The 12187-nt window shown below is 43.9% G+C and overlaps 1 protein-coding gene across 3 annotated transcripts in view; it reads left to right on the plus strand.

Annotated features, from left to right (window-relative positions):
• Positions 1-12187, plus strand: part of PARG (poly(ADP-ribose) glycohydrolase) — a 125595-nt gene that overhangs the window by 106834 nt on the left and 6574 nt on the right. For all 3 annotated transcript variants that reach the window (XM_062215170.1, XM_062215168.1, XM_062215169.1), the window contains exon 16: positions 5502-5607. In XM_062215170.1, coding sequence (XP_062071154.1) covers positions 5502-5607 — 106 coding nt within the window. The remainder of the gene's footprint in view (positions 1-5501; positions 5608-12187) is intronic.

A 12187-nucleotide genomic window follows, 5' to 3' on the forward strand; every position in this document is an offset into this window, starting at 1 on the left:
AGTACTCGGGTCCCTGCTGCTCATGTGGGAGACCCAGACTGAGTTCTAGGCCCCTGGCCTTGGCGTGGCCCAGCCCTGGCGTAATAGGGAGTGAGCCAGCAAATGAAAAAGATATCCCTCTCTCCCTTTCCCCTCTCTTCTTCCTTCTCTCCTCTCTCTCTCTCCTCTCTCCCTCTCTCTCTCTGCTTTTCAAATAAATAAATATGAAATAAATGAAATTTTTTTTCAAAATGTCATTTCTATGAGTTTTCTCTTAAAATTTCTTAATATATAGAATCAGAGTAGTCATGGAGACTTAATTCAGCCTTCGGTTTTACACCTGAGAAAACAGGGCTGCAGACTTCTTTTTATATTGCACTTTGTTTTCTTTAATTTTTCTTTATTTTCATTTCATTTGAGAGACAGACACAGAAACAGAAACCTTGGCTTTCTGCTGTGGCCTGGGAAAGCAGTGGAAGATGACCCAAGTGCTTGGGCCCTTGCACCTGCATGGGAGACCTGGAGGAAGCTGCTGGCTCCTGGCTTCAGATGAGCCCAGCTCTGGCCACTGTGGCCATTTGGGGAATGAACCAGTGAATGGAAGACCTTTCTCTCTGTAGCTCTACCTCTCAAATTAATAACATTTAAAAAAAAAAAAATCAGATCTTGCATCCACTGGTTCACTCTCCAAATGCCCTTGACATCCAGGGCTGGGGCAGGCCAAAGACAGAAGCCAGCCTGGAACTCAGTCAGGCCTCCCAAATGGGTGGCAGGGACCCAAGTATTCACACCATCATGTGCTGTTTTCTAGAGTACACGTTAGTAGGAATCAGAAGTGGAGTTGCCAGGGCCCAAGTTGTGGTGCAGTAGGTTAAGGTGCCATCTGCAGATGGGCACTGGTTCAAGTCTCAGCTGCTCTACTTCCAGTCCAGTTCCCTGCTAATGGTCCTGGGAAAGCAGTGGAAGATAGTCGAAGTCCCTGGGCCCCTGCACCCACGTGGGAGATCTGGATGGAGTTCCAGGCTCCTGGCTTCAGCTTGGCCCTGCCCTGGCCTCTGCAACCATTTGGGAAGTACAGAACATGGAAGATTTCTTTGCCCTCCCCCTCTCCACCCTTACCCCGTAACTCTGCCTTTCAAAAAATAAATAAATTCTAAAAAAGAAAGACGTGGAGTAGCCAGGACTTGAACCAGGCTCTCCAACATGGTATGCAGGCATCTGAAGCAGCAGTTTAACTGCTCTGCCACACACCTGCCCCTTGTTTTGCATTTTCAAATAGCAAGGACTGTGTACTAATACGGCAGTTATTTTAAAGACAAGATATGTTATCCAAAATGCTACCTTTCAAACAGATGTTTACATTTTTATAGGCCTTTCCACAGAAAATTCAGTTTCATATAATTGCTCAAGTTATTTATAATTACTATCACATTTAACTATATATAGTTTCTAATAATCTCCATAATAAAATATTTAGTAATATTGGTTGGATTAATAGATAGACTGTGCTTTTAAACTACTGTCCTATTTTTGAACAATTAGGTATTTCCAGGTTTTTCTCAATTATATCTAAAATGGGAATATGCATCTTTTTATAGGTGCTGTTTATTTAGAAGAAATTTATAGAAATGTTATTACTATGTCTGAGATAATATGACTCTTGATTAATATTCATTCTATTTAGGAAGATCCTTAAGGGTCTTTATATCATGTTTTATATCACAAAATACTTAAAAAAGCACTCAGGAAGTCAGTATCTCATCAACCATGTGTTAATTTTAGTTAACATGTGCTAGATGGACTTCATGAACAATAATTCCTAAATTATTTATCTGGCAAGCAGTATAATGTATTTACACAATAGTGAAGGGCGTTAACTGTATATGCTTAGGGCCTGCTAAAATTGACGCTGAAGCCAGAATTCTTCCTGAAGTGACTGTGTGCCAGACCTTACCCTGAGTACCATCTCCTGTATGCAGTTCTGAGCCCTGGGCTGTCACACCTGTTGTCCTTGGTCTCTTTTGCCATTGTATTCCCTTTCTACATCTCTGTCTTCACCACTTCCTAGCCAGTCTCTAATTTTTAACTCTGGGTTCTAATATTTTCCTCTTACTTCTTTAACATTTGACCTTCAAAGTTTCTTTTCTCTTCCCTCTCTTCCCTTCTCATCAGGTTCTGACATGGGGTGGGGGTGGGCAGTCATCGGTATTTTCTTCTTCTTATCCTGAGGCATGAATGCTTCCTGTTAAGCTGTTAGTAAAAGCCATTGCTCTGTCATGGCTGAATACCAGGTCAGGGTGTGCCAGAGTTGGAGCTGGCTTTCTTCCACTGTTGTCACTCTGATGAATCTCAGGTACCCTGGCTCTGCCTGGAGAAGAGAAGGTACTTGCCAACATGGAGCTCTTGCGAACTCCCAGCACCTGTCCCTGTGGAGTGGACCAGGGTCTCTGTCCTTGTCTGACCTTTGTTTCCTTCTTGCAAACTCAATTCCTACTGTAAAAGGGAAGGTTCTCCGGGCCAGCATGGTGGCACAGCTGCTCCACTTCCGAACCAGCTCCCTGCTAATGCAGCTGAAAAGGCAGCAGAAGATGGTCCAAATGCTTGGGCCCTGCACCCATGTGTTTAGGGAATAATGAAAAAGGAAAAGTCCATACAGATTCAGTACAAAAATTTTTTTCTAATATTTTTGATCTGCTTTCAGTTGAATCACTGGTGCAGAACCCAAAGACAGGAAGGGTTGGTTGCAGTAAACTTCCCTGAGTCCCCGAAAATGGGTCAGCCTAGTCTTCTCCCTACTCTAAGAAGAGGATTCCTGAAATGCTGGAGACCAGGGCAGAGCCACAAAATCTTTTTTTTTTTTTTTAAGATTTATTTATTTATTTGAAAAGCAAAGCCACGATAGAAGGGGACACAGGGAGACAGACAGGTCTTCCTTTGCTCATTCACTCCCTACATGGCCACAACAGCCAGGGTTGGGCCAGGTCGAAGCCAGGAGCCCCAGAACTCCATCTTGGTCTCCTACTTGGGCAGCAGGGACCCAAGTACATGGAAATTCCTTTGCTGCCTTCCCAGGTGCAGCACCAGCAAGTGGCTTAGAAGTAAGAGTACCCAGGACTCAAGCTGGCATTCCAATACAGGATGCCTTACATCCAGTTGGTGGCTTAACCCACTGTACCACAACCCTGGCCCCTGGTTCACTTTTCTTTTTTTAAGATTATTTGAAAGGCAGAGAGAGAGAGAGAGAGGTCTTCATTCACTGGTTTACTCCCCAAATAGCCGCAGTGGCTGAGCTGGGCCAATCCAAAGCCAAGAGCCAGGAGCTTCCTCCAAGTCTCCCAAGCGGGTGCAGGGGCCCAAGAACTTGGGCCATCCTCTACTGCTTTCCCAGGCCATAGCAGAGAGCTGGACCGGAAATGGAGCAGCTGGGACTCGAATTGGTGCCCATATGGGATGCCAGCCCTGCAGGTGGCAGCTTTACCTGCTGGTTAATTTTTTAAAATTCCATCTGATATTACCTGTTAAAAATCACTAAATGCAGTTTAATGTTAGTTTCATGGTTTCTTTTTGTTAGGGCCAGTTTTCAAGAATATGGGTTAGTGCTTGTGTCTTAGACTTTTCCTCAGACAATTCAAACGTTTCAAATTCTCCATTGTCAGGCCTTAGCCTCCCTAGGCGGTGTTTGCTCACTGAGGTCAGGCTAGCCCTGTTACTTAGAGGTAGCAGAGAGGAAGATACCAGCACCATTCTGGTCGTGTAAAACAGAGCCGTGTTCTCAGAGGCCTGCTGACCCTGTTCTGATCCAGGAAGCAAAGTGGCAGAGTTAGGTTTATTCTGATACGGGTTATTTTCCCCTTGTTAGTATAATGACACAGACTCTATCTTTCAAGAATCCACTCCTAAAAAAATGGTGCTCTCTGACTTCCTGATATTTTTGACCCGAAAGAGATTTTCAGAAGCTCCATGCATCTGATTATATGGGTGATCTGTGAGTTCTGTGTCAGTCGGTTCCACGGTGTTGAATAATGGTCTGGCAGCAACTTGTAATTAATATCCGTCAGAATTTACAGTCTAGGATGGGGTGGAAGGAACAGCCTTGTTAATCCATCCAGACAGTGTGTAAAATAAATTTTTATGCCTTTGTGGAAGCTTCAGAGAGCAATTTACTATATTTCTATGTGTGGGTTTCACAGAAGCATCTTTCTTTATCCTCGGTTTTTCTCTGGGAACATTTGTCACAGATCATTCTTTTAATTTTATTTACTATTGTACATAGGCTGTATTTTAGCCTTTGATTGGTACTTGAGAGAAGCTAGGGGAGATCTGCTTAGCTATTATATTAAACCTCTTAATATAGTCTGATAGTTTCAGGAAACTAAGAAGCCTTAGGAGGCAGAAAGACCAACTAGGCTGCCAGCAAAAGGAATGGAAATCAGAAACTCTAGAACCTTCAACTGTAGCCTTCTCATAAACAAAATGAGTCACTCATTTAATTACTACTTAGCCAACATCCCCGGAATAGATTGTACTTTTCTCAGATTTCTTGCAAATTTTTTTATATTCAAACTTAACAGCTGTGAAACAGGAATTCTAGGGCTAAAAGAGATCTGAGAGGTCATCTTGAAAGATCGTCAAGTGTAGGAAGCCCAGAGCCGGCACTGTGGTGCCACAAGTAAAGCCGCCACGTGTGATGCCACCAGATTCCCATGTGGGTGCAGGTTTGTGTCTCAGCCACTCTACTTCCGATCCAGCTCCCTGCTAAGAGCCTGGGAAAGCAGTGGGGGAAGGCCCAAATGCTTCCTTCCCTGCCACCCTCGTGGGAGATCCAGATGGAGCTCTTGGCTCCTGGCTGGCCCAGTGCTGGCCATTGCAGCCATCCGGGGAGTGAACCAGCAAATGGAAGATTCCTCTCTCTCTCTAACTATGACTTTCAAACTAAATAAATAATTTTTTTTTTTTAAAGGTGTAGACATTCCTCTTTTGGACAGTAGCTTGCTCTCTGTTAAGCCATGGGAGTGGCTGGAAGCATGTTTAAATGCCTATTCCTATTCTGATGTAGTCCTCATGTGTCAGGGAGAAGGTGCTGAGGAAGTGTGACAGGTAGCCCTGCCTTGATGAAAACATGCTAGCCCGAAGCCTCCAAAGCAAGGGTGTTTTAAGAAGTGCCTTCTCTGCTAGTTTTAGTCCCTGGCAGTTTGTCATTGGGACTCCATCAGTTTTTAAAATACCTTTGGTATTTCCATTTCTGTTTGCTTGAATCCAAAAAAGAAACCGGGACTTGTTTAAAGGATTTGATTTGTCCAGCGCCAAAACAAATAAATGTTAGAATCTAATCATTTCTTACTGTCTTCCTTATAGAAAACCCAGGCTTTTCTCTTTCTTTGTTTTTCCTTCTGCTTTGGTCCCTAAGAAAAAAAGAGTGCCAGAGAACATAAGCTTGATCATGGAAATTGATCCCAGGACATCAGTCAGAAACACTCCCGGTGGCGAGTCACTCATGTGCTGATATTTCTTTCATCCTGCAGGCTTACTGTGGATTTCTCCGCCCTGGAGTTTCTTCAGAGAATCTTTCTGCAGTGGCCACGGGAAACTGGGGCTGTGGTGCCTTCGGGGGCGATGCTCGGCTGAAAGGTGCGTAAACCGTTGTCGAGAAGGACAAGAGTATTCTGACCAGGGGAAAATCAGTTTGTCCTTCAGGCCAGATTTCGCTTGGTACGAGACCACAGCAATCTGAGCAAAGGAAAAAGACCACTTGACACTCTTCTTTTCTGAAGCTTTGCTTAAAGAAATTCTCTGTTTCATTCACCGTCTCCCTGTAAAGGCCACCGGTTTATCTGAGCTACCATACACAGTGTGTGGTTGAATATGAAGACGTCAGGGGAGGGAAGAGTCCAGAATGACTGTGAGGTTTCAAACTAAAGCACCCACTCTCGTGCTTTTCCTCGCTGGAGTGATTTTTACACGTGGCTCTATTTGATTGACTCATTCGGTCGTCCAGTAAACTTGAGGGGCATCTGCCATGTTCTCAGCAGAGATTAATCAGATGCGCCCCTCTTTGGACTTCACAGAGCAGCCTAGGAGAGAGGCACGGCGGCTGGGGCACAGTGCTGTAGAGAGTAACAAGCGCTGTGGCAGAGGTACCCAGTGCTGTGAGTACAGCTTGGGAGGGCTGCATAAATGGTCCCAGCAAGGAGGTGTTTGGTGCCCAAGAAGGATAAATGTTTCCTGTGTTTTATTGCCAGCCGTAGAAAAATCACACAATCCAATCAGCCAAACACTGGCCTTTATCAGACTGTGACATTAGTTTTACTTTTGTGTGTTTTTTGTCTGTTTTGCTGTGTTACTTTTGAAAGTGTCTGTTAGAGAAAATCATATTATCCAAGCATCATGAGCATGGTCACTGCTCCTGTGTCATCCCAGTGGCTCCACCCCACTCACGATGTGCTAGAGTTAGCACCCCGCCCACTCCCTTGGGGCGGCCCATTCAGACTGCAGCTACAAGAGCCAGGCCAGCGCCGCTTCTGACCCGCCGGCTGGAGTGCAGTAGATTGCCAGGAGTCCTGTCCTTCCGGTTGTAGTTTTGTTATAAACGACACACCCGGTGTCAGGGTACCTCACTAACCTGGCTTGTCAAGGTGTTCACCAGGACGTTGCCTGACCTTTAGTGTTCAGTCTTCACGGGGGCCTCGTTAGGTAGGCGTGATTGATCAGCTCACTGGCCATGCAGGTGTGAGCCCTATCTCTAGCGCTGCTCCTCCTCCTCCCAGGAGGTTGGAGCCTGGCTCTGAGTCACCTTGTTAGTGTAACAAAGGGCGTTTGAAAGTCTGGCTAGAAACCCAGGACAAAGACTATATAAATTCTTTGCTATATCACAGTTATCAAGGTAACAATAAAGGCAAGCAAAACAGCCAGCTGCCCTTGTTAGACCAAACTAGATATGAACTCCATCTCTTTGGGAATAGAACAATCGAGACTGTCATAATGTAACCATCCTGCCTCCCAACAATAAAATGTTTATTATTATTTTTATAAAAATGACTTTTTTCTTGAGGGTTCAGAAAAATACCATGAATTATGTAAAAATAACCAGAATTCATCATGAGCCTTTTGGCAGCTGTCCTTTCACACATCTCTGTGTAACAAAACATTGAATAGTAACAAGACATATATTCTGTTCTCTAACCTCTCTCTGAAAATCCTGCAATCTCACAGATACTTTTCAACACCAAGAAACATAGATCTACTGTTGGCATATTATTTATTTTATCAGAGAGACAGAGAGCTCCCATCTGGCTAGTTTATTCCTCAAATTCCCACAGTGACTGAGACTGGGCTAGAGCAGGAACCAGGAACCAGGAACTCAATCTGGGTCTCCCACATGAGTGACAGGGACCCAACCACTTGAGCTACTTCTCAGGGCTGTATTGGCAAGAAGCTGGGACCAGGAACAGAGCCGGAACTCCAGCCCAGGAACTGTGATAAAGGATGCAGACATCCCAACCAGCGTTTTGACTGCACTGCCAAATGCCCTCCCCAACAGTTAGTGTGGTAAAATTGCTATAGAGTAGTCTGTTGTTTGTACATACCTGCCATAATTTATTTTACAGATTCCGCATCCACAGTTAGTTGGTTTATTTTCTTACATAACAAGCAATACTACTTACCTTATAAATAAGTTATATATAATTACCTTCTTAGGAAAGTTTTTTAGAAGATTAATGATTCAGAGAATATGTGTACTTATATTTTGATATGGGTTCAGTTGCTCTCTGAAAGGGTATACCAATTTATATGAGCAGCCTCACCAAGGTGGATTGTGACAGTCCTTTAAATTTATCTGAGGTTCAACAATCTTATGTGTTTATTTGATATTTTTTCTTTACTCTGTGAATTGCTTTGTCATGCCCTCTGCCCATTTATCTCTTTGGGATTAGTTTTGATTTTTCATTGGCTAGTAATAACCATTTGTATATTAAGAAGCATTAATTGTTTGTCATAGATTTTCCTCAGCTTTTCATTTATCTCAACCTATTAGGCTTTTGCTATACTGAGTTAATTTGTGCTTAGAAAAATCATCTCTAGTCCCTAATTCTATACATCTTCACCCACATTTTCTTCAAAGACAAAAACAAGATGGTGATTTTTTTTCCAGTTTTTATTTTGTGAAATTCTTCATCATTCTGAATTTGCTTGAGGAAAGCTGTTTTTCATTCTGAGCTTATTGATCTTATGACAGACACTTTTTTTTTGTTTTGTTTTTCTCTTAAATAAAATGAATGACCAGATTCATGCCATCAATCCAGGGACCAGGTATGCCACAAACTGTAAACTGTGGTCATTTGTGCTGGACAATTTGGAAAGCTTTATAAATGTGTTCATTTCTTTTCCTCTCTTTGTGTCTTAAAAGCCTTTCTCTTGGACCGTGGCTTTCCTTGCTCCAGTGATCAAGTGTGGTGTTCAGAGATTTCCATTGTGTAATTCATTTTCTCTGTTATTGAGATCTCAGCTATGGAATAGCTTGATAACTCCTGCATTCACTGGAATAATTGTTTAAAAATTAGAAGTAGTCGGAATGTCTTTCCATGGGGGATTGGTTTCTGAAACTGATTCTTGAAAAGAAATATAGTCCATCTATGTAATGAAATATGTAGCCCGCCTTGCGGCGCCGGCACACCAGGTTCTAGTCCCGGTCGGGGCACCGATCCTGTCCCGGTTGCCCCTCTTTCAGGCCAGCTCTCTGCTGTGGCCAGGGAGTGCAGTGGAGGATGGCCCAAGTGTTTGGGCTCTGCACCCCATGGGAGACCAGGATAAGCACCTGGCTCCTGCCATCGGAACAGCGCGGTGCGCCGGCCGCAGCGCGCTACCGCGGCGGCCATTGGAGGGTGAACCAACGGCAAAAGGAAGACCTTTCTCTCTGTCTCTCTCTCACTGTCCACTCTGCCTGTCAAAAATTTAAAAAGAAAAGAAATATGTAGCCACTAAGAACCATTATGGAAATGTCTGTTGACATGGAAAGACATGTTTGGAGTATTGTGAAGTCAGAGGGAAATGTGGATGTGCTGCGAAAGCCATTTTAAAAGTTAGATGACAGGGCTGACACTGTGGCACAGCAAGTTAAGTTGCTGCCTGCAACACTGGCAGCACCATATTGGGGTGCTGGTTTGAGTCTTGGCTGCTCCACTTGCGCTTAGCTACATCCTAAAGTGCCTAGGAAAGCAGTGGATAATGGCCCAAGTACTTGGGCTCCTGCCACCCACACAGGACACCAGGCTTGAGTTCCTTGCTTCTAGCTTCAACCAGGCCTAAACCTGGCTATTGCGGCCATTGAGGGAGTAAACCAGCAGATGGAACATATCTCTCTGTTTATTTGAAAGACACAGGTAGAAACAAAGAGAGAAAGATATCTTATATCCACAGGTTCATTCCACAAATGGCCACAACACCGGAGCTGGGCCCATCCAAAGCCAGGAGGCAGGAGCTTCTTCCTGGTCTCCCATGTGGCTATAGGGCTTCAAGCACTTGGGCCATCTTCTACTGCTTTCCCAAGTGCGTTAGCAAGGAGCTGGATCAGAAGTGGAGCAGTCAGGACTGGAACTGGCAGCCATATAGGATGCCAGTGCCACAGGTGAATGCTTAACCTACTACTACACCACAGCAGTGGCCCCAACAAAAACTTTTTTTAAAAAAAAAGATTTTATTTATTTATTTATTTGAGAGGTAGAGTTACAGACAGTGAGAGGGAGAGACAAAGAGAAAGGTCTTCCATCTGTTGGCTCACTCCCCAAGTGGCCGCAATGGCTGGAGCTGCGCGGATCCGAAGCCAGGAGCCAGGAGCTTCTTCTGGGTCTCCCACGTGGGTGCGGGGGCCCAAGGACTTGGACCATCTTGTACTGCTTTCCCAGGCCACAGCAGGGAGCTGGATTGGAAGAGGAGCAGCCGGGACTAGAACCAGCACCCATATGGGTTGCCGGCACAGCAGGCGGAGGATTAACCTACTGCGCCATGGCACCGGCCCCAACAAAAACTTTTGATAAAAGTGTTCACACAAGGGGGACATGGTAATTTGTAAATCCCTAAAGAGGTATTTTTTCTTATCAGAAATAGAGCTGAGTGTTCTGTAATGTTCTTCTTATGTAGTTATTCATGAGTTCAGCAGCTTGCACTGATTTAATTTTGAAATAATATAAGTGTACATTATTGTGACAACTGTCAGGAGTTTTTTCATGTCGTTCCATTCTGCAGACATTTGTTCACAACTTTGAGGCCCAGGCAACCAGTAAGACACAGAGGGCAGGAGAGAGAGGACTCTGGGAGGCCGAGGGACTTTGAGCCTAGCCCCTTCTTTCCGAGCTCCCTGTGAGACTCCAGGCAGAGAGAGAGAGAGATCTTCCATCCACTGGTCCACTCCCCAAATGGCCACAACATCCATGGTGGGGCAAATGGAAGCCAGGAACTGGGAACTCCATCTGGGTCTCCCACGTGGGAGCCAGGGACCCCAAGGACTTGGTCCATCTTCCACTGCTTTCCCAGACACATTAGCAGGGAGCTGGTGCTCATATGGGATGCCAGAGTTGCAAACTGGAAGCTTAACTTGATGTGCCACAGTGCTGGCCCTGGGAAAGCACTTTGAGTGAATGTGAACCCTCCTTATTTCTGGAGCTTCTTTCAAGTTGTCCCTGACTTCAAGTGGTCCAGCTTAGTATTTTTCAACTTGGCTATGGTGTTAATCAGTGGAAACTATACTTGGAATTGTGAATTTGGGTCTTTTGCTGGGCTAGCACTATGCAACCAGCCCTCTCCTGTGGTGCTGGGAGAGCTCTGTGTTAGCAGTTGTTTCCAATGTTACGTGTTGGTGGCTTCAGACCACTCTGTGGTATGAGTTCTGTCTTCTAACCCATATGCTGCTTGGTTCATTTGTTGCAACAGGACACTAGGAATTGTGTGGGTTTTTTTGTTTTTTTTTTTAATGTTGTTCATACCTATTTGCATTCTCTTCATAGCTTCACATTGATGCCAAAAAAGAAAATTAAAACCAAGCTCCCTGCAGGTCAATTTAAGTGATTATTTTGGCACCTAGTTGTGCTTGAAGTTAGAATTTGATGCTTTTATATCATACTTGGAAACAGTCCACACATCCTATTAGATTTGTGATTGATTCGCATCTGACTTTTGGTGCAAGAGAGTTCAATTAAATCATGAGGCACAATCCTCGAGGTTTGCAGAGTTCTGGAGCGTCTCATAAACAGGAGGTCTGAAAACAGTACTGCGTGAGAACGTCTTTGTCAGTGATTACTGGTGTGGGTAAGGTCAACATTAATTTATCTCTCTGGAAATGTCATTTGTGCACTTACAGTCTTACATCTGATACAGATAGAAAAATTGTAACAATGGTTATGGAATTCTGAAGTTTGAAAAGATCCTTAGGGATTGGCTGTACCCCTTCGTCGTGTAGCTGAGAGAAAACAAGGCCAAGAGAGATAATGACTGGCTGAGTTACAGAGCAAATAGCTGTAGATGAGGGGGACTGCATGTGGGCCTTCTGTCTGCTGGCCCTGACTGGCCCAACTCACCCCTCTTACGGTGTGGACGCAAACAGAAGTGGGTGTGAGGTCATCGACGTCATGTGCACTGGTTTCACTTCCTTTCTCTTATTAGGATCCAGCCCTCTCAGGGGTAGTTCTGTCAAGTTTAGCGCCAATTGCCTGTCTACAGTGGCAAAGTGACCTACAGAACATTTGAACAATAAATACATCCTACAAGAAACTCTATTTTAAGTGTTTTTAATTAATACCTCATTTTCCCAAATGACAAATGACCAGTGACCTAGTAGCAAATAGGACTAAAAAGCCTTTTTCTTTCGGTCTCTCTTTTTTTCAAGAGGAAACACAGCCAAATTTTCATTTTCACTAAAAGTTAAGAAGTGATACCTCTGAGTAGAGGAAGATGACAATTCATTAGTTTCCATTTTTATATGTAGTTTAGGTTAATTAGGAACCTTTTAAAATTGTGTGTACTGAAGCTTTAATGTGAGCATAAGTTGGTTGAGCAATTTTAATTAAAACTTACCTCTGTTTTGAAATTAATTACTTTCAGCACTCTTGAAATTAATGAGACCTAGTCATACCACCTCCCATGTTGTGGATACTCAATAAATATTAGTTTGGAAGTTAGGGCATACTTTGATGTATTTTAGAATCTCACACATATTACA

This window comes from Lepus europaeus, chromosome 17 (genome assembly GCF_033115175.1).
Source record: "Lepus europaeus isolate LE1 chromosome 17, mLepTim1.pri, whole genome shotgun sequence".
NCBI lineage: Eukaryota > Metazoa > Chordata > Mammalia > Lagomorpha > Leporidae > Lepus > Lepus europaeus.